Raw genomic sequence first — 22609 nt, 5'->3', positions numbered from 1 at the left:
CTCCTGTTGTTCTAGTGAGTATCTACACTTAAAATGCTACGGCACTGTAGGTGCAGTACTGCAGCTGTGCTGCTGTAGTGTTTTAAGTGGAGACATACCCTAAGCTTGTATTACAGGTTCCTTAGTCATCTTTAGCCTATGCAATACATAGGAGAAGCAGACTGCAAAAGTCTAGACAAAGGGGTCTAGGAGATTTCACATGATATCATTATTTAAATAAATACATAGCTTGTAAAAATGTGGTGGTAATCCTAGATGGAATTACTGGTCCTTAATTTAAAAGCAGAATGCTTCTAACTTTGTCATACTGATGTGTGGGTTTTCCCTTTTATTAGTGCAAACAGAATTTTGCAGCAGTAAAATGCCACTAGTGTAAAAAATAAATAAATAAAAATTGGCAATGAATCCAAAATGTTAGATTTATAGGATTTAGTTTTGGTAAATATTTCTGACATGCATGTCCTTATTTGCAGAGTTCACATGGACACACAATGAAGCAGTTCATGGATATATTTTCATTACCAGAGATGACTCTTCTCTCTTGTGTGAATGAATATTTTCTGAAAAACAACATAGATTATGAACCTGTTCATTTGTACAAAGATGTCAAGGTATTAACTTTATCAGAGATTCATGGATACCTACATAATTATGCCGTTCTTTTATGACAACTCAAAGATGTTTCAGCCCTCTTTGGTTCTGCTTTGCAGAACTAGTAAAAATCTCAGCTTGTTATGGAGCTCCAGTTTCTTACAGAACAGTGCATTGCAATAAGAACTGCAAAAACCTATGGAAAAAATGGTAGACTTTGAAAATCCTTAACTTGAAATCTTTTAGAAACCTTTTATTAAAAATCTTGTGTGTGTGTATATATAATTCTTTTTTTGTGGGGGTGGGTTTCTGTATGTCTGTAGACCTGGGCCTCTCCTGTCTAGAACAGCCTGATGGTGATTGTCATCTCTAGCCCACTTAAATTTAAAAACAAAACACAAAAACCAACCTTTTTTATAAGCACTACTTTTCTTGTATCTAGTCCAGTATTACAATTCTAAGGTAAAAACCTCCAGCTGTGATGTTGTGCCATGTTTGTGTGTGATGTATCTAAATGTACAGTCTGTCATCTTTCTCCATTAGACAAGAAACACTTTTTACAAACTCTGTAGCTTACATGTAATTCTTTTGACGTTGTCGCGCTTCCATCCTTTTTGAGAAGTTCTGAAGGTTTCCCAAAGCTCCATTGTTTTCTTCCTCTAGCTTCTGCTTAGTATGTGGGAATCTTTGCTTTATCTCCCTTCTAAAAATATCTAAATTACTTCAGCTAGCCCGTAGTGTTATCTAAGTCCTGATGTGTAGCTACACCAGTAACAAAATGGCAGTAATACCGTACCACGAGGAAGACTCTTGCATAGCTCAAGCTGAGGAAAGCAGCCAAATGCCTTCAGAATTTTTTTTTGTTTCTTTGCTTAAACTTTTAGCTTCTTTCATCTACTCATAAATCTCTCATATTAAATGACAAGCTAGTTGGGAGTGATCCTAATCTGAGGAACTATAAGACTTCAGTTTCCTCAGGAGGCAAGGAATGTGTGTCACTTCTCAGGTCAACAAAAATCTGTCGTGACTAGCACTCCAGGGTAATGTGGGCCTAAGGCCCTTAACGAAGGTGCTATACTGTAATCCTCACTTATGTAAAGCTTCTGTTGCACTAAGTTTCAAACTTCTGGGAAGTATGAAAATGATCCTATCTTGGAGTATAATCTTATCCTTAGCATTGGAGTGATGTACAAATAGTGAAGATCACATGGTAACATTGTTTTTAGGGGAAATAAAGAGCATAGAACAGATAAATTAATTGCTATAAAAGCAACATACAGACATTGTACTGTGATCGGAGTTTTCATATTTGAAAGACTCTTTGAGTGCTGTATCGATCTTTGACAGGATTCAATCAGAGATGTCCACATCAAAGGAATAATGTACAGAGCAATTGAAGCAGATATTGGTAAGTAGTAGTGAGATACATGTAGGGATTACTCGTCTCCATAATTTTGTTTTTCTTGCTTTCTTCTAATACTTACAAATCCTAGGTGGGGGGAGGATATTTTCAGCTTCACATGTAGGGTGACCAGATAGCAAGTGTGAAAAATTGGGACAGGGTGGGGGGTAATAGGCCTCTATATAAGAGAGCCCCAAATATCGGGACTGTCCCTATAAAATTGGGACATCTGGTCACCCTAGTCACATGTCTCCCTTGGATTTTCTTAATTAAATATAACCTGCAGTTATCAAAAGTTCTGGACCGTTTTCTAGTGAAAGTAGCAAAGTATTCTCTTTACATTGATGATCAACGTGATATTAAAATTAATATTTTCCCTAGAGAAGTACATCTGCTATGCTGAGCAGACCCGTGCAGTGTTAGGAAAGCTGGCTGATCATGGCAAGAAGATATTTCTCATCACAAACAGTCCCAGTAGCTTTGTGTAAGTTTACTGCTGTTTATTGCTTAACTATACTTCTAAAACTTTAAAATCAAGATAGTTTATTGTTTTGTCAATGTAAGCTCACCGCTGCCCTATTTCATTGTTAATGCCGTTGTTCTTTCTGTAGGGACAAGGGTATGAAGTTCATCGTTGGAAAGGACTGGAGGGATCTCTTTGACGTAGTCATTGTACAGGCTGACAAGCCAAACTTCTTCAATGATAAGAGAAGGTGGGTCTCTTGCTAATACAGCATGGTTCAAGGGATTCTCTCTGTGTAAGGTTATGTAACACATTGTGAAACATTTAAAATTATCTGTATGTAATATAAAAATACAATTATATTTGAAACCCTGTTTATAGAGTCATGAGCTAATGCAGGATTACAAAACCCTGGAGCCTGAATTGATAGCTGATAGTCTAGGGAGTAGTTAGTTCCAGTATCCACTGCAGGGCTGTTGGACTGAGGAAGGGCTGCAGGGCTGTTCCATTATTACCCGATCTTGCAGTGTTTCTGAGTGGTCTTGCTTTCCAAGTTGCAGTGGCTCCGCAACTTACAGGATCAGGCCTTGAGCTTGGAGACGTTCTTACTGATCTCTCTTGTATTAGGTGAGAGGCATTAAAGAGCAAACTGATTTGGCTGGAGTCCCTGGACAGCCTCTTCCTGAAGTAAACAATTTAGCATGTGCCATTTATATGCAGATGTACCTGCTTGTCTTTTAAAAAGACTAATTCCTTTATACTTTTGTATAGTTTGGAGGCATTTTCTACCCTTGCTGTGATGGTTTTTTTAAACTATTCTGTTCCTCTTAATAAAAAATAAAATAGTATGCTGTGAGACAAAGTTCCTGCGCTACCTTGGTGGGTCTTGCGCTTATTGGCGGATTCGCTCGCCTTGGAGCTTCACGGCAGCCCTCAGCTTGGCCGTTTTTCTAAACCCACAGTCCAGGTTGACTCCTCCTGTGTCTGACCAGGAGTTGGGAGGATTTGGGGGGAACCCGGGCCCGCCCCCTACTCCGGGTTCCAGCCCAGAACCCTGTGGAATGCAGCTGTCTAGAGTGCCTCCTGGAACAGCTGTGCGACAGCTACAACTCCCTGGGCTACTTCCCCATGGCCTCCTCCCAACACCTTCTTTATCCTCACCATAGGACCTTCCTCCTGGTGTCTGATTAATGCTTGTACACCTCAGTCCTCCAACAGTCCGCGTTCTCACTCTCAGCTCCTCACATGCACACCACAAACTGAAGTGAGCTCCTTTTTAAAACCCGGATGCCCTGATTAGCCTGCCTTAATTGATTCTAGCAGCTTCTTGATTGGCTGCAGGTGTTCTAATCAGCCTGTCTTAATTGTCTCCAGAAGGGTCCTAATTGTTCTGTTACCTTACCCAGGGAAAAGGGACCTACTTAGCTTGGGGCTAATATGTCTTCCTTTGATTACTCTCCTGTAGCCATCTGACCCGACCCTGTCACAGCTGGTAAAGGAACTAGTGCTAGAGATTCCTTTTGCTTTGTATGTATAAAACAAGGTATCTTGCCTATCTTTCCTTCTTAATTTTCATTCTCTTCCCAGCTCAACCTGGTTTCACAGTAGCATAGTGCCGTCCCTCTGTGCAGGCAGGCTGATTTTGTGCCTTAACTCTGGATGCTCACAAATTTTAGGTGAAAGCAAACAGTTAAGTTGCTCAGTAAAACATTTTCTTAAACTTTGATATACTGAAGTCTATATAGTATAAAATACATTGGCTACACCAGGCTAAAGCTAAAGTTTGGAGACTCATTTTTGGTTTTGAGGGTGTGCTCATTATACACCAAATTCTCCTATTTTTTAAAAAAATTGGGTGTTGTTTGTATTCTCTTCCCTCCCACCCCAACTTTAAAAAGTGGCAGCCTTGCTATGACATAGTGACAATTCTATACAATTTTGCTGTTTTAGACCTTTTCGGAAGGTGAATGAAAGGGGAGCGTTGCTTTGGGACAAAATTCATAAATTGCAGAAAGGCCAGATTTACAAACAGGTACGTTTCTAATATATCCTTCTATTACATATCTAGATTCATTTCCAGTTCCTATAATATGTTTCTGTAGCCTTCATAATGGTTTTTTTAAAATTAATTTAATGTACTGAAGGTAATTATATTAGTAACTGAATAATTTTTAAGAACATCCATTATTGGAGTTGTAGACTTTCAGCATACTATATCATGTTCATTTTAAGTGTGATTAAATCTTATCTTGCTACAGAAATGGCATGTATAATATAGGAGCTATAGAATTTAATGAAATTGAGAGTATGACTCTTTAATATTTTCAAACTGTAATAAATACTTTTTAGATTTGTTCTTAAACTTGTCAGATTTTCCTCAGTGTTCAATAACATGAAAGCTAGATGTTACTTTAGTACACACACATCTTGCTGTTTTGTTTCTTCAGGGTAACTTGTATGAATTTCTGAAGCTTACTGGCTGGAGGGGTTCCAAAGTTTTGTATTTTGGTGACCACATTTACAGTGATCTAGCAGTAAGTACTTGTTTCTGTTCTTTATAGTGTTCCATGGAAGCTAAAGCCTTTTTTCCAGATTTGAAAAAAAGTGATTCAATAGTATAAACACTCAATTGATTTAGAAATATTACATTTTAAAACAGCTAGGCTTGTAGAAGTAAACAAAATCAATCCACATTACTGTAATAAAAATTTAGAAAAGTAAAAATCATTTCCTGAAAAGGATGATCCTCCTCATCTCCCCAGCTGCCTGGTAGCTTTTAACTAGTCTACAATTTAAGAACAGCCATATACGCCCGCACACTTGAGACAGGCACTGTCTGTACCATGTGTAACAGAGAATTTAATGCAGCTATCCTAACGTGCAGGATATTGCTGGTTTGGATGACATTTACCACCAACTGTAATAAGGGATGAATGAAGTTCTATTTTGAACTTTTCTATTAACAACATCTGGTTTTATGTTACACTATCGATTACAGCCATAAGTCTCTACCTTTTTCTCCTATCATGCTACACAACTGAAATAATGGACTAATTGATAGCTCTATATTAGATTCCACTGCTTCAGCATTTTAATTTATCTTCTGATTGTTGCCACCTGTGGCTTCCCTTACACCAATGGTTCTCAGTCTCTTCTGTTTTGTGATGCGTGTGACAACAAAAAAAGCTTCAGGACTCCCCATCCTGTCTTGCCGTAAGGGCCCCGGTTCAGCAAAACACTTACGCACGCACACACACATTTTGCAGAATCAAGGCCCAAGAAAGAAAAGGACAGTCATGTTCCACTCAGGCACAGTGGAGAAGGGAGCTTAGGGAACTGGTCCAGTTCCCTGCTCCAGCTCTTATCGGCCCTGGCAGGAGTTTGAGTAGCTGGGGGCCTGTAACCGCCCTTATGCCACTGGAGGCTTGGTTTAGTGGAGCACTGCCCTCCATGCTCTGACCCTCCTCCCTCTCCCCTTTTGCCCCCTTCAGCCTTATGTCTGCAGGCTTTCCTTGTGCCAGGGGAATTTCCTACTGGTCAGAATCCATTCACTTTGTGCCACCTGAATCTTCTCCCCAACTTTAGAAAAGTGGGATTTGAAGCTTACTCTAAAATTAAACCTTTTTGCAAGTTGGCACAGTTGAACCACTGTGTTGAATGTTTTTGCTTACACGTAAGAAGTAATTTAATTAACATCCCTCTGGGCTAAAGAATGGCAAAGAAGTAAATCTCTATTCTCTTAAGGCTTATACTTGCTTTTTGCAATTCTTGTTGGTAAACAGGATTTGACCCTGAAGCATGGCTGGCGCACAGGTGCAATTATTCCAGAGTTACGATCGGAGATTAAAATCATGAACACAGAGCAGTACATTCAAACCATGACTTGGCTACAAACCCTGACTGGATTATTGGAACATATGCAGGTTTGTCGTGTTTGTTTTAAATAGCTTTTATTCAACAGAGGGGATTCAGCCAGCTCTTTAAGGGTGTGAATTAATGGCCTTACAAGTGTTTTCAGTCTGACTTTAATTTTGTTACGTTTAAGCTTTCAAATCTGATTGTAGGTCCAATCATTCTTGCAATTGCAGTTTATTTGATAAGCCAGTTTACTCTCAAACTCTCTTATAAAACACACCTGCACTGAAACAAAAAGGAAATATTTTTGTTTAATCAGCAAAACCACTTTTTCAATATTGTTGGTAAGAGAAAGTACACTAAACCTGTACTAGGGCTATTATCTTGTGTTGGTGAGTAGGGAATAATGCAAATTTCTCCATGTCCATTCTGTTTATGATGATCACACTTGATTCTTGACCCTTCAGATTTTTTTCAGTGCACATAGGCAGTGCACCAGCATTACCATTTTTAAGCAGCATTTTTTCCTTGTTCTAGCAACAAATGAGTCTTTCCCCTTTATTGAACTCTTATTCTGCAAGCACATGTTTAGTTACTTGTTGACCATATTTATATTGCAGGTTCACCAAGATCCAGATTCACAAATGATTTTACAGGAATGGAAAAAGGAAAGAAAAGAAATGAGGTAAGAAATGAACATTCAAGTACTTGTTGCAATCAAAATGTTTTTTTTGTTTGGACTTCCCCAGTTTTTTCCAGAAATCTATATCGTCTATACAAGTTATTGATATGGATAGGGACAAGCATTTATATCTGTCTTCTGTGTGCCGCTCACACAGGCCCTGTCCCCCTTTGCACATGTGAATTCCTTCCCCATGTGCCCCTGCAGAGCCCTGTTCTCTTCTTCCCGATCCACAACACATATTTTATGGTCCCATATGAATGGCCTGTGTTACCCTGATATTCCTCCCACCCTGCACAGCCCTGGTCCACCACCCCCAAATTCTGTATTTCCTTGCTCCTCTGTCCTCCCTCCATTCAGCTGCTACCCATTGGTAACAGTTCCATAAGGAAGTTGTCACATAACTCAAACCCATACTTCTCAATAAGGGGAATAACAACATTCTTATGTTTTAAATTTTAAACTTCAAGAGACCTATGTCTGAGATGTCAGATTCTGTGTGTGAGAAGTTGAGGTTTGTGGAGACTCTTGCTTGTTAGTTAGGGAACTTCCACAAAAATAATGGGAGAGGGAAGGGGAAAGCCTTTTGAACCAGTTAATGCCACTCCTTAACTCCCTCTTCCAGTCCCGTTTCCAAAAAGACTGCTATCGAATCTCTTCCAGTGAAAGACTGGCTAGGATGCAGGAGCTCAAGAGTGAGAGTTTAAGGCTATGTCTATACTGTGTACCTTACAGCGGCATAGCTGTGCTGCTGAGTGTAAGGTCTCCTGTGTAGCCACTCATTGCTGGCAGGAGAGAGCTCCCCTGCCGGCAAAACAAAGCCATCGCCCAATCAGCAGCGGTAGCTTTGTCAGCAGGTGAGCACCTCCCACCAACAAAGTGCTGTCCACAACGGCGCTTTTTGTCGGTAAAACTTTTGTCAGGGAAGGGTGGTTGTTTATATTTATTTTTTCCCCCTCCCCGTATCCCTGACCGACACAAGTTTTACTGACAAAAGTTTCCATTTGTGTGGGAAATGGAAATCTTTAAGACGAGGACAAAGATCTCTTCTGTTTCTCCTCCCCAGCCCTTCAAAATAAACATTGGAAATGTTGGGAGTCCAATCTTTTATGCCATTGTTTTCAGTGGGTGCAAGGTCAAGGTCTTTCTTAATAATCACACTAAAGATATTTACTAAATTACCTATTGTCACATGAAATGACTTTCAAAGCAAGTTTAAGTGGCTTTGAGTTCCGGCACTAACTCCTCTTATGTTACAAGTTCTATTCCTTTCGGATATTGGGTTATATAAATTGATTAAAAAGTGTCTTTTTTTTTTTTTTTTTTCCCCCCCTCATCCTCCATCTCTTTAAATGTTCTCTCTGGTGACAGGGAAATGACCAGAAACTTCTTCAACTTGCAATTTGGGAGCTTATTCAGGACTGACCAGAATCCAACCTATTTCTTAAGACGTTTATCTCGATTTGCTGATATTTACATGGCATCACTGAGCTGTCTCTTGAACTATGATCCCAATTACACATTTTATCCAAGGAGGACTCCTTTGCAGCATGAACTCCCTACCTGGTCAGACCAGCTGTGCAGCGGTACATTCAGAATACCCTTCCTGCAAGAGATGGTTCAGAACAAATGAGCTTTGGGTTTGTACCTGGGTTATTTTATAGCACCCCAAATGGATGAATATACCCATCAGTAACTACCAGAATGTAATAATTTTTTTTTTAAATCATCTAGTACATTTATGTATCTTGATCCAGTTACTGGACTTGTCAGTTCTGATAGATCAAGAATTCATAAATAACTTGTCTCCCCTCTCCTGTATTACTCCTGGGGGAAATCTGTGCCAAAAAATTAGAAGTTCTGCACACAGTATAATCACGCTAGTTTCCATCATTTTGGGAATTTATTTCAAAATACATGCCAGCAAATATGTCTATAACGATAACAAAAAAGATTCAGGAAATGTTTTTTTGACAAATAGGTCCCTTTTTTAGGCATATTAATACAGATCTCTGAGTAATAACAGTTCTGTATTGTAGTTGAAATGAATTTCACATACCCCTCTAACGCAGTGCAAAGCCTTTGCGGGAGTCAGGAGTACAGAGGAGCTGAGGGAGATGGAAGTAATTGCTGGGAAGGAGTCTGGAGGGTTGCTGGGTATGGGTGGGAGAAGTAAGGAACAATTTTTTGGGGAGGGGGAGGAAGGGAGGGATTGTTAGGGAGTTGGGGAGCCTCCTTCATGCAGACCCTGGCTGACCCCTAGCCACTCCCATTCAGTCAGACACATCTGCCCCTGTCCCCATGTAGCCCTGCACTCCCACTCCCATTCAGCCCCTGGCTCAATGCTGTCACCTCACTAGCTCCTGCGCCCCTGCTCCAGTCTCTCTCCCCCTCCCCACTAGCCCTTTTGAACCCTAGTTTACCCCTCAGCAGCCCTGTGTCCTGCTATGTCCATCTCTACCATGTTGCGTGCCTCCTCACCTGGCCCCACAGGCAGGGCACTGTGAAAAGACAGCCTGTCCCCCTCCCTCTCTGCTGCTGGCTGCCCTCTGTTCTGGTGCCACAGTAGCCCCTGGTGGGCAAAAAGTGTAATTGCAGTGCCTCTCTGGCAGAATCTATTTTCTGCGGGGGGAGAGAAATCTGCGATGGACATGAATTCTGCACGTGGCAGTGGTGCCAAATTCCCCCAGGAATATCTATGTATAAATCCTCTTAAAAATAATGAGACTTATGCTTGCACAGAGAGGGGGAAAATAGACCCCCAAAACAGAATTGTCTGGAAGGGAAGATTTGTTTTTTCATATTGAAACTCGTATCTGCAACCTTGTGGTTCACAAAAAATATATAGCCTCTCTCTTCGGGTGCTGGTCTGATGGATCTCCACCTGATGACTCCAGAATATCTTGACATGACTGAAAATTTTAAGTTGTGAGTTCAGAGAGAAACAATTATCGAACGGTTTACAGTGTGGTGGGGAGGGAGTAGTGTAAGTATAGTAACTTTCTGTGCTGGATACTTGAGTTACAATAGATCTTTAAATTTGTAGTTTTACTGAGACTCATTATTAATGGGCTGCTTTTTCTATATGTACATGCATTTTACATTTGTGTAATATAATAACCTGTGTTCTATATGTGATAAATTTGTTGTCCCTGGGTGTAGACCTAAATTTTCAAATATGACTAGTGACTTTGCGTGCCCAACTTTGGACCTCTTAAATGGCTTAATTTTCAGAAGGTGCTGAACACTTGCCCTTTGACGGTATCTCAAAGTAGGCACCTTTGAATATTTAGGTCCTAGTTCTCAGGGAAATACTATGAATGAACGTTCAACTAAAATGCAGCTTTTGTTGTTGTTGTTGTTCAGTGTTGAACAGTGTCTTACTATGACATTTTTGTGTTTCAGAATGTTAAGCCTTCATCACACGTTTGATGTAGCCGCCTTTTTTAAAATTTTACTTTTACGTTTCAAAATAAACAGGTAGTGTAGGTAAATGAGTTAAAAAAAAAAAAAAACAGAGGAGGACAAAGAAAAATGAAAAGCAAAATCAGATCCGATCTTTTTGGTTTTAAACCCCTAAAATTGGGGGAGGAAGACTAATTAGATCACGCAAAATAATTGGGATTGTACGGACTAGCGAGGAGCTTTATTTACTTAAATTATTGAAATTCTAGGTGTGATGGGATCCCTGGGGTGCAGCCTGAGACTGTGGGACCGCTGTGCCCCCTTAACTCTCCAGCCTGGGCTCTCTCTCACAATGCTTCGCTAGTGACAAGCAGCAAGCCCCACCAGGCGCTGTTATCACTCAGCACAACTGCATGAGGAGCCCCATAGCCAGCTAGATTGCATGAATGCTCCCAGAGCCACTCATGAGTCACTCAGAGAAAGGCACCAGAGCCAAATCCCCGCAGCTCCCAACCTTGTACCTCAGGTATATACTGTCTTGCACTGCTCAAGATGAGCAGTGCAAATTTATTAATTGGTTCACCACTTCATCAATAGAAAGTGGATATACACCAGCCTTTGTAAACCTGAGCAGATTTACCAAGCACTTCAGGCAAACTCACTGGTAAAGATAAACAGTTAGACCAATTTGTTGACTACAAAAGATAGATTTTTAAGTGATTATAAGTGATAGGCAAAAAGTCAGTTAGCAAAAGAAAAGAAAATATAAGCACAGAGTCTAAACTCTCAACCCTATTAGACTGGGCAACGTCTAGATTAAGCAGTTTTTCTCACCGCACTGGTGACTTGCAGTCCTTAATACACAGGTTTGTCCCTTGAACCTGGGTGGAGTCTTCAGTCGTCTTCTGAGTTTCTTTGTTGCTAGCAGCATAGGTAGGGGCAGGAGAAAGGCCTAGCATGTGGCCTCTGGGTTCCGTTTTATACTCTCAGTCCCATGTGCTTGGGGAGGACAAGCCCAGGCATGTCTGGAGGGCATTGCTGAGACCCCAGGCAAGGTTGAGCAGTTCCCCTGATGTGGCCTTATGTAGTTGAGTCATTGCATTGTATTTCCCTTGCTGGACAATGGCTGTTAATGGTTGTTTGACACCCGCCCCGGGCATTGGTTACTTTCCTTGGCACTGTCTCTGGAGAGCTAGTACCAGGGTGCTTCCCAAACCCACAGCATATTTTAGTGACAACCATACAGTACAATTCTCATAACTTCATATGCATTAATGATGTACATATTTTGATGGAACTGTGACTTTCAGCAGATCATAACCTTTCCCCTGATACCTCACACGGCCTGTGTTATGTACAAATCACAATTATATATCAGTGAGGAATATGGAGGTTACAGGGTGCTCCCCCAAGGTATAGAATGTCACACTAGGTAATCGATGAGCAGATAATTTCACATTGTAGGGTTCCCAGTGTTTAGGACTGAACTGAGCTTATTTGAATTTCCCACAAAGGAAGCATCTGCTGAAGCATGTTTCCTCAAATAGGCAGTGGCACTTCAGTAAACCACTACAGACGTTTCGAAGCAGGGTTTTTCCCTCCTCTGTGACCAAAGACGACAAACCCAATGCTTCCCTACCCAACCATTTCAGAACTTGTATAGCTTGACTCATTTTAATATTTCCTATGTTTTAGTTCTAATTTTAATAAGTATATGAAAATATAATTAACAATAATTCTTGCTATATATTTTGTCAGTTTCCTTTTAGGGCATAATTTGCTTCCAGCAATGACCATCGGGTAAATGAACTTTTGGTGACCAAAAGTTTTTGCGTGTGTGTGGTTTTTTTTGTTAAACCTGTCTGTGTTTGTGTCACATGTTTATAATGGCTTTCATATGCAATATTTTTCCACATTTTAAAAGGCATGTTTGCAAAATGAACATTTAAAAAAGCTGCTTGCATAAATCCAGTGCAAGTTTCCTTTAAACCTGGATGCTTTTAAAAAAATCTATTGCTGGCCGTGGAGGTTTACTATGGTAGCGTTGTTTGTGGTTTTCTCTAGCTTGGTTTCCAGACTATGTGCAACATTTCTAGGGTGTTAGTCTATTCATATGTATAAAGAAGTACCTATACTTGACTTGAAATGTGTGAGTTCCCCGACTGTCCTACTGTTGATTGCTGGAGAGACTTATAAACATCCTCTGGTACCTCGTCTAGCTTTATCCAGTGAGTTGTAGGCTAGGCTGGACAGTGCAAGCTCTAGTTAATTTAATATTTTACAAAACTTGATATCTAGTCTATTTTATATGCTGAAATTTGGGGAGGGGGGTAATTTCAATTTGCCATCTGTGTGTTATGCTAAGATAGAACAAAACTTGATATTACTGTACATAGCACATTTCATATCCCAAAGGATACCAAAGTGCTTTATAAAGTGGTGATAGTATTTGTACTGCAGAGCATAACAAGATTAAGAGAAAATAAAGACAGTGTATATTTTTTCCCTCTGACTTTTAGTACCAGCAGATAATAGTTAATGTCACATTTTAAAAATTGAGTGGTTACATTTGTTAAATACTTAGATGCTTATGGCTCTTGACATGAGCCTTTGTTGCCTAATTTTGTAAATCTAGGTAAAGAGTGAGTCCTTCTGAGCACTGCTAAAGTGTGTTTAAGCAAGAAAAGTGAAATTGTTGTGTGGGAATACTTTATCAATCCATTTACTGTGCATTTTGTTTCAAGATGAAAAACTTCAACCTAACTTAAAATACAGTAAAATGTTCTGTTATGCTTGGTGGTGGTTTCTTTGAGATCTGAGGGAGACCAGCTAGTATAATTTTTATTTATTTATTTATATTGCATGACGTTTTTAGTTACAGGGGATTAGTGTTCAAGCAAACTGTGTACAATATGAATTTAAGACAAGTGTTTTTGAAAATATAAATACGTGAATATGCTCCAGTGTTTGAGTACTCTTTCAAAAATGTTTTGGTATTTTTGTAACTGCTTCAGAATTCTTGAGCTGTGTACCTCCTACTTCCCTTATTAATTACCTTCATTAACACTGCCACATCACTTCTCTCATGCAGATTTTACAACATGTTTCAAATGCAGTGTCTATATTCATTTTTTGGAGTATATTTCAACTGAATCAGAGTGAGATGAATTGTCTGTTTAGTCTAAATCAGAAGTGCAAAAATTTATAGTTTGGTTAATAAACTATCAGAAAATGTTACTTTATGTGAAGAATATTTAACGATTGCTACAAAAATAAATGCATGTATTTTATCTGGTCCCTAAAGAGCCTTAATCTTTCTGATGACAGGGAAGGGGTGGCAGGAAGCTTATTAGCTGGGCAAACTATCTTAGATATTGTTTTAAATTCAATTTAAATAAAAACGTGTGTGTGTGTGTGTGTGTGTGTTTGGAGAACAGGAAGGGAGGGGATGGACATGAAAATAACTGTAGTCTTTGCCTCACTTGTTCAATCATTTACCCTTTAAACTTGGAGTTCCTCACACTAGAACGACTACATCAACAAGTGCTGGGTCTTTGTGGGTATGTCTACACTGCAGTTAAACACCTGTGGCTTGTCCATGTCAGCCTGAACATCTACACCGCAATTTACAACCCTGCAGCCCAAGCCCGAGCCATCTAACACAGGCCAGCTGCCGGTGTTACAGTACTACAGTGTATGTCTACAATGTAATTTAACCTATGTGGTTTGCTTGCATTGCTTAATCTGCTGAAAGATCCTGGGATATTTATATGAAAGCAATCCTGTGCTACACAAAAAAGAATGGTTACAAAAGAGAATGCCAGTAAATATATAGTTGATATGAAACATTACCACCACTGCCATCACAAACATAAAAATCTCTCCTTGAGGTTTACTGTGTTATGTAGCCTTTCCAGCCCTCTGGAGACTTGCTGCAGCATTAAGACTGAATTTCCCCACCTCCCTCCACCTACACACTTTATTTCATTATTTATTTTAATATAGTACATGTAGAAAGGGCAGCTGCTATTGCTGTTCATTTAAAATTTGCATCTCATGTGTAACTGAGTTGATACAAATATTCTACACAGACAATGCAGAAGGTTTTTTGTTTTGTTTTTACTTTACACAAACCACTGAAAAATGAATGGGGAAGGCAAAGCGGGCAGTAAACAAGCAGAATGCCTATTCTGCACAAAAATGACTTGAAATAAAATAATGAAATGAGGTTAAAGTCATACATGACTTGCATTCCTCATTAATTCCTCTACAGTTAATATTTCTTCATAACAATGACAGAATTCATAAATGGCTCAGAGTGGGCAAACCAGACATACCGTGCTTGCATTTGCAGCTACATTTTTTTAGAAGGAAGAACATTGTTAACAAGATCAAATAATTTTAAAAATGAAGGTCGTAATACTATTAAGCAATATTTGTGGCTTTTGCTCCTTGTCAGCCACTTCTGGATTCAACCCCAAGACAAAATTAGATATAAAGACACAAGGGTAGCAAACACAGAGTACATCCTCCAAGTACGGTCGTCAGAGGACATCAGGACTATGTGTTTAAGAGGCAGTTTCTTTTCTTTACAGAAAGACGGGCATCATAAATCAAAGTGGCTACATGGTGTTCTGAAAAATTCTAAGTCATCGTGGGCTGTTTAGCAACTGCTATATCCTTAAATAGAAATAACCTTTAAATGTCTCCTAGGCAGAGGAATACATTTCTACATTAATTCTGTATTTGTTTAAAATGGAACTTGATATTCCTTACATGTAACCAACTTTTCAGCAAATTCCCTGTCTCAAACACTTACTTACCTTTTTATAACATTTTTTTAAAGTAATTTTTTTCCCCTCAAGTGCTTAGGCAGGGCTTATTCACAGTAAATGTTCATTTTAGACTGTAGAGAGAGGTTTTTCATTGTTGATAATTCCAACTTCAGTCTTCAAAACTGATCATGAGGCCCACTCATTACAAGCTGCTGTTCATCAGAATCCTATAAAAGGAAGTATCACTCTATTGTCCAGTCTATAACTTCCCTCACAGTGAATTTCTAGTCCTGTTGTGCCTATCGCATGTGCACCAGGAAATCACAAACATTAAAGTGCATTCCAGATTCTTCTCAGTGAGAGATTTCCCCCAAAATGCCATTCACCCTACATCCAGAATAGCATTGCATCATGTTATTTGACTCCAGCTACCATGAAAGGAGGCAAAGTTAAACTTGAGTCATCAGCCCTATAGGGGCCGCAGTTCAGCAAAGCCCTTCCAGCTCAGGCTTTAGAGCTTCTGAAGTCAATAGGATTTTTAAGTACATGCTGAAGTGTTTTGCTGAATCGGGGCCATAAGGACTAACCCCACTTGCCTTCGGTTTCTTTAACCTTTCCCTGCAATTATTATGGAGGAATTACACAGTGCCCCAAATATTTGTGTCCCCTTGCTATTGCAAACTTTTGTCCAAGTGTAACAGCAGGCTTGTAAAATGCTGCTGAATGACCATCAAACTCTGATACAAGAGCAGCATGCAAGTTTTTTTTATAGGAATATTCACTCTGGGACATCCCTGTTCTTACATGGGGTCACTGTACAGAACAGGATGAAAACCACTGTTATCAGGTGGCTGCAGCTGAGATAAGGAAACCTTTTTTTTTTAAAAGCCTCTTCTACACATTTCCCGCCCTTGCTACCGCTCAGGCAGTAACTGGGGACCGGGGGAACGTTTGCATAGACAAGTTACTAGCAGCCACCGGCGTTTTAACTGCCGTGTCTTTTACTGCTAGCTCTGGTTGTTAAAATGCTGCTGAGTGATCTAGAGCCCCACTATTGCAACTGGTGGAGCTGGCCCAATGGTGGGATTTTTATTCCCCCCCAAGTATAGACCCCCCTCCTTCCTGACTTTCAGCTAGACACTGTCCCCTTCCAGAATTCCATCTCCATGATCTTAAACTATTATCATAATCTCCAAAATCAAAGTGAAAACTTACAGAGAAAGGCTCATAGGTAGGCTCCGGTGGAGGAGGAGGAGCAGAACTTTCATAGGAGGGATTTGTGATGTTTGAAAGCCGTGGCTTGTCTAGTGCTGTCACATCTATATCTTCTTTTGACTGTATAAAACCATACACCCATTTAAAATACATCATTCTGCTATTAGCATATCCAGTGAGGCATTCGGCGTTTCATTGACTCTGCCGCACATAACCAAATAATGTGTATTGGTGTAGTGATTGGAGGCAGGGGGCTCTAATGACTAGAGTGCTGGACTTGGACTCGGACTCAGGCGACCTGAGTTCTGGTACCGGCTCTGCCATGGCAATCAATTTGCCTCTTCCCCCCTCCCCTCATCCTTTGTCTTCTCTACTTAGATTGCAAATGCTTTAGCCTGGGAAGTGTGATTTGAACTGTGCCTAGCAGACCGGGTTCCCAATCTCACTTTAGGCCTCTGGGTGCATAATACAAATACATCACAGTTTCCCTTGGTCAATATTCCTCTTACAATCCTAAATGACTATCATGTTATATGCAGGGGCTAGAATAGGTAGGGACAGAAACTGGCTGTTTCTGGGGGAAATTTCTTTTAGATTGATCCTTTTACATGACCCCCTCCCACACACACTTTTTTTTTTTAATCATCCATCCTTGTAGCTTGTGCTGAATAGTTTTGTTACTAGATTAGTTTTGCACAGTGCCTTCACAGGAAGCAATCATGTTGGCTCGCTCCATTTTAAATATCACACCTAAACTTACCTTTTAAAACCTTAGCAAATGCTTGTCTAACTCTCTGGCCTTCCTTGCTATCAAATCTCAGTTCAAACACACACGCTGGACGAGCCCAGGACTATCATGACACTTGGTGGTAAAATAGGGGTATTGGGTGGTGGTCCACTTAAGTGGGCATAGTTAGGCTTCCAGATTAATGGCCTCCTGAAGCTGAGTGTCTAGGTGAGCTGGAGAAATAGGACCTTGGGTCAGGGCTGCTGTAGAATACAAGCTTCGAGCAAGGCTGTGGCCGTGGCTGGGTGTGAACACTGCCCTAGGGAGAGTTCTTGGAAGGACTGTGCCTCAGGAAAGCACACTTTCACCCTGGTGTGCAGGACCGCATGCACACTGCATCCCCACAGAGCACGTGGCCCACTCAGGACTGCTGTTGAGTAGGATGGGCCACGGCCCTGCTGCTTCTATGTTTAGGTTCTTATGCTCCCTTGACTAGGTCTCTGGTCCTTGTTTTGAGGTAAATGGGCTGGGAGGTTCCTTGTGCAGGCTTCTGGTTTGCCTGGGCAAGGCTGCATTGTGACTATTTGAAGAGACTTTGCCTCTCTCCAAGTGTAGGAACAGCCCCTAGATTCTCAGGAACAGAGTTTGACCCCGCACATAGAGGCAGCCATGAGGGTTTGGGGGGAGGGAGGGGAAAGGTTTTGATGCAAACAAGCGTATTTACTAACTAGCAGAGTAACAAGGAAGGACACTTTTGAAGACCGACCCAAACAGGACGGATATTGTAGCTTGTATCTGCCCTAAATGGGGATGGGCACGAGAAGGTGTGGACCACTTCTCATTCAATTTCACACTCAACCTCCTCCTACCTTGAAATACTGGAAGCCAATATTTCTCCTCTTGAATCTGAAGTACGAGTACCCGACAAAAGCCACGATTCCAATAACCAGGATGATGGCAAAGAATATTCCTGTTCCAAATCCAGTGTGGAGAGAAGCCTAATCATAGAGAGAGGAGTGAGTGCTGGAGCCGGGCACTGAGCATCATTCCAAAGCGGGAGTCCATAATTTAAAATGCTGTGCACCGTAAGGATGCCAAGGGCAGCATAGGTGGCAGGGATGCTGCCGCTAGTTTAATTCTTCTTGATCGGCTTTTGTGCTTGACAGTTCCCAGGTCTCAGACCCTCATAAACATGAGTTAAAACAAACCCTCATTTTATAACCGAATCCAAGCTGCTCATTGATCAGCCAGCGATCCCTTTCCCCAGAGAAGGTTCCTTCTTATGAAAAAAACACGGTTAGACAATTGCACTGTAAAGGTGGGAAATGTAGCCCTTTGCAATAGAATCTTGTGTGCAGGTAAGCGTATGGGAGTGGAATGATACAATCCTGGTCTACACACACACTGTTTGTTAGCTGGGGGTGTGAGCTATTAACAAAATACTTACATGAGTATATCCCCAAATGCGGATGCAGTTATATAGTAGCAAGATGCCTTAGATTGGAATAGTTTATTCCCCTTTCTGTACAGGGACAGGCTACGCTGCGGTAAATGCTTATAGCAGTATAATTGCACCGACACCGGATGGGATTGTTCCACTATAACTGGACTGAGAAGGTCAAACTGGTACAACTATACCTAAACTGTAGCTAAAGCAGTTCAACTTATGTGTAGACAAGCTCTTAGGGTGATCTTGCTCAGAATGTGACGAAGTGCAAAGTTTGCACACACTGAAAGGAGAATAAGTGTGTTCATGAGCCTTGCTATCTTGGTATGGTTTGTGGTGATAATCTGCTAATCAAAACTGTGCGGGAATTGGAATTTCCATCCCACAGAAAACATCACAGAATTATTTTTGTGCCGAGTCGCAATGAAAAATCAGAAATGCAAAATTTTCCCTAGGACAGAAACTTTCAAAGAACTCCATTCTGGAAGAACTGAAATGGATTTTTTCCAAAAATTTTTGATGTGGTAAACCAGCTTCCCAGCTAGCCTCAGGGGAGCCAGAGATCTGGGGAAGCTGAAGCTTCCATAGGAAGTTTGATGGAATTCGCAGATTCCCACAGAATTACTTGATTCAGTCAAATCAGCATTTTCCAGCAGGTAATTGTTCCATCAGAAAAAAATTTGACCAAGTCTACCAGTAACTTTGTCCTTGAGTTTTTTAAATTCAGTTTATGCTAAAGTAAATTCTTAACCTGGAAATAAAACCAGAATGCAATTGACAGGCTACTTTATAAGGAATTATAGGAAGATTTTATGGACAAGTTATTCACAACTGACAGCAATGATCTCAAAAGACAGAACAACAAATACTTACAGGTGGTGGAGGAGGAGCTTTTAAAGGCTCTGAAATGACATGGATTACTCCATTGGAAGCAATGATATCCCATTCAAGAATAGATTTTCCATCCACGTATCTGGTCTCATTCTAAACAAGAAAAAGAACAATGGGAACTGAGTTTTGACCTTCCTGATTTCAGAAGCAAAGTAAAATTTAGATTTATTTCCCTTATGTCTTTCACTGGCTAGGAAAGGGAGACTCTTCTTGTGTAATTATACATCTGCCTAAAGAAAACCCTGCCTGGTTACTGGACATCAGCCCACAATTGCTCAAACCCTCTGAGGGCTCCTCCCTGCCAGAGCTAACCAACAGGAGCGGGAATCTAGGAATGGCCAATGCTAGGAAATTAATTTCACTTCAGCTGTGTCATGTTTTTAGTGATTTATGAAACTGACAATCCTGACTCAGTAGCAAAGTACAATACAGGGAGCAATAGGACAACCATCTCCTCATGGCCTTGCCACTGAGTGAATCAGCCCTGGCCAGGAGCATTGTCATCTCCATGCCCATCAATTTTTGGCTTTCTGCTGAGGTTATCATTAAATACTATTTGTGCTGGTGGCACTGCAAGGTGGACACCTGTCAACCAGTCTGAGCCCACCAACTCATTTCATATAGGCCACGTAACAGGTCTTGGATGGCAGCATTTGGTCACTGCTTCCCTGGGCTCTAGTTGAATGGGCAATCTGGAGATGAAAAGGGAGCAGTAATGGGCTATGGATCAACCAGTCCTACAGTCACTCCAGACTGTTCTAAATGCAATTGACAAACTCATCTTGAACTCTTGCTGCCTATGGAACCATCCCGAGCCTCTGTCTGGTCCCTTTTATTCTGCTTCTATGGCACACAGGAGCTGGATCTCACCATCTGGTGATTCTTCCACTGTTGAGGAATCTTTTGCTGATGTAGATTTAGCATATCCAGCTTCCTACACTATGGAGCTGTGCCAGGGGAGTTTCTGAGGGCGGGGGATGTGACAATCTCTGGCTGGTGAGGCAGGGCTGCTCTCAATGATGCCAGTGGCAAACTGGTCTCTGCTTGGCTCCAGGATCAGGAAGCTGCAAACAGCTTCTTTTACCCCAGAGCTGTGCTCACTGCATGTGGGGCATGGCTGAGGCTATAGTCATCTTACCTGTTTTTTTCCTAGTCCCTCTAAAACCACGTGCAGTGTTGAACCCTGTCTAAAGCATTATATTTTAAATAAGAATTAGCGCAAATGATCTTGCTCATGAGTGAGTCATAACATGTTTGCTGTGCCAACAGTGAGCAAAGCAGCCTTTGCTACATAGACAGAACAGAATCACATGGACTTTTGTCTGCACTACACAAGAGATGGTAGAAGTCACCCAGCATGATTCTGAGTTATAGTCTCTCCTGGCAGCATGAACGTTCTTATGAAAAGGATTTCGGGGCTCAGCCACTTCATGTGGAATGTCAGTTTCTAGTGCCCGATAGGGTGCGTGGATGCAGGTGTTTGCTTGACCTCTAAATAACACCCTGTTCAGATGTCGTCCTCCAGTGTGAATGTGTGGATCTGTGCCAGGGCCTCAGGGATTAGATTAAAGCATTTTCAGTTTTGCAAGCACAAATGTAATGCTTCCACCAGAAGGGAGAAGTGAAAGAGGCACTATAAAAGGAAAACTATTACTGTTACTGCCTAGGTCAGGGGTGGCCAACCTGAGCCTGAGAAGGAGCCAGCATTTACCAATGTACATTGTCAAAGAGCCTCAGTAATACGTCAGCAGCCTCCCATCAGTTCCCCGCTCCCAGCGCCTCCCGTCCATCAGCAGCCCTGCAGATCAGCATCTCCCACTCCCTCCCTGCACCTCCCGATCAGCTGTTTTGTGGCGTGCAGGAGGGAGGGCATGGCAGGCTCAGGGGAAGGGGTGGAGTGGGGGCAGGGCCTGTGGCAGGGCCAGGGGTTGAGCAGTGAGCACCCCCCGGCCCATTGGAAAGTTGGCGCCTGTAGCTCCAGCCCCGGAGTCGGTGCCTAGACAAGGAGCCGCATATTAACTTCTGAAGAGCCGCATGTGGCTCCAGAGCCACAGGTTAGCCACCCCTGGCCTAGGTTATAATCTCGATCTTCCCTACTTTTACTAGCCTGTCAGTGCTCATTTTAAAAGCCTTGAAAGTGCGTTGTGGGGCTGTTTCATCGTGCTAGAGAGAGGCAAGTGCTTAGCTGAATGGAGGGTGCACACTTGTAAGTCAGCTGTCTGGTTTCCCTTCCATTCTTACACGCCTTTGGGCACTGCTGTAACTAGGAAAATCAAAGATGGTTTAACTCAGCCAGTTGAAGATTGGCATGCAGCCCACTGTTGGCTTATAACTGTACAAACATGTGACCTGTGTTTAAAGGGCTCGACATCTTTGTAGGGATACAGTTGTGCGTGCTGGAGTATACTTGTTGACAGGAGTGTATTCTGGTGTTGGGAGCATGCTCATTCACATGCATGCTGAGAAGCCTCAAGTGCTGTTTATGCAAATCCAGGGGACTAGAAAATAAATTGGATGTTCTCTGGGTGGATTTTATACAGAGCGGTGGAGAGTTGTGTATTCCAATCATCTGGAGACCAAAATCGACTGGACACATGGGCTGGTACAACACACCTCCCCATCCCCCACTGACCGCGGTTCAAGGAGGGCAAACCCCCTCAATAGATCTCTGGTTATTTTCTAACTCAAGTGTCAGACAAGGGGAAAGTGGCAGTGAAAAGATTATTTTAAGGAGCTATACATCTTAGTACCCTGCTGAGACAATGGTTCGGCTGTTCTAATATATTCTAACTGGGTAGTAGAATGGAACAGAGGGTGGAATTTTATTTTTAAATTCCTTATCTGATATGCTGTAATTGTCACCCCTGAATGTTTTTCTGGATACAGGGGAGAGTTCTAGAGCAATCTTCTTTCCATCTCTTCTCTGCTCTCATTCATTCCCATGCGTCACCTTCCTCAGAAGTCCACACTTCTGTTCTAGCCAAGGAACACTAGCCACACATTCTTTGGAAGCTTGTCTGCAACAGTCCTGCTTGCTGACAAGCTCTTTAGAGTAAGGACTCTCTTTTGCTATACATGTGTAACACCAACAGACTCTGGTCATCGGCAGGCGGGATCGAACCTGGGACCTCTGCAACTTAGTGCATGAGCCTCTAC

General features: G+C 41.5%; 2 protein-coding genes across 9 annotated transcripts in view; one reads left to right on the top strand and one right to left on the bottom strand.

Moving 5' to 3' along the window:
• The window catches only part of NT5DC3 (5'-nucleotidase domain containing 3), a 32612-nt gene extending 18918 nt beyond the window's left edge, over nucleotides 1-13694 (top strand). For all 3 annotated transcript variants that reach the window (XM_037879723.2, XM_037879733.2, XM_043541920.1), the window contains 9 exons: nucleotides 474-611; nucleotides 1939-1999; nucleotides 2375-2477; nucleotides 2605-2706; nucleotides 4407-4488; nucleotides 4904-4990; nucleotides 6239-6379; nucleotides 6932-6996; nucleotides 8365-13694. In XM_037879723.2, the coding sequence (XP_037735651.1) occupies nucleotides 474-611; nucleotides 1939-1999; nucleotides 2375-2477; nucleotides 2605-2706; nucleotides 4407-4488; nucleotides 4904-4990; nucleotides 6239-6379; nucleotides 6932-6996; nucleotides 8365-8626 (1041 nt within the window). In that variant the 3' untranslated portion in view covers nucleotides 8627-13694. The remainder of the gene's footprint in view (nucleotides 1-473; nucleotides 612-1938; nucleotides 2000-2374; nucleotides 2478-2604; nucleotides 2707-4406; nucleotides 4489-4903; nucleotides 4991-6238; nucleotides 6380-6931; nucleotides 6997-8364) is intronic.
• An 803-nt stretch (nucleotides 13695-14497) lies between these two features.
• Nucleotides 14498-22609, bottom strand: part of STAB2 (stabilin 2) — a 139942-nt gene continuing 131830 nt past the window's right edge. For 5 of the 6 annotated variants that reach the window (XM_037879700.2, XM_037879695.2, XM_037879706.2 and 2 more), the window contains 4 exons: nucleotides 19436-19546; nucleotides 17985-18113; nucleotides 16389-16508; nucleotides 14498-15400 (listed from right to left, as the gene is read on the bottom strand). In XM_037879700.2, the coding sequence (XP_037735628.1) occupies nucleotides 15350-15400; nucleotides 16389-16508; nucleotides 17985-18113; nucleotides 19436-19546 (411 nt within the window). In that variant the 3' untranslated portion in view covers nucleotides 14498-15349. Of the gene's footprint in view, nucleotides 15401-16388; nucleotides 16509-17984; nucleotides 18114-19435; nucleotides 19549-22609 lie in introns of all 6 variants that reach the window. The other variant, XM_043541910.1, reaches the window with a different exon arrangement.

Source organism: Chelonia mydas, chromosome 1 (genome assembly GCF_015237465.2).
Source record: "Chelonia mydas isolate rCheMyd1 chromosome 1, rCheMyd1.pri.v2, whole genome shotgun sequence".
Classification (NCBI taxonomy): domain Eukaryota; kingdom Metazoa; phylum Chordata; order Testudines; family Cheloniidae; genus Chelonia; species Chelonia mydas.
This window is presented reverse-complemented; position numbering and strand designations above follow the sequence as displayed.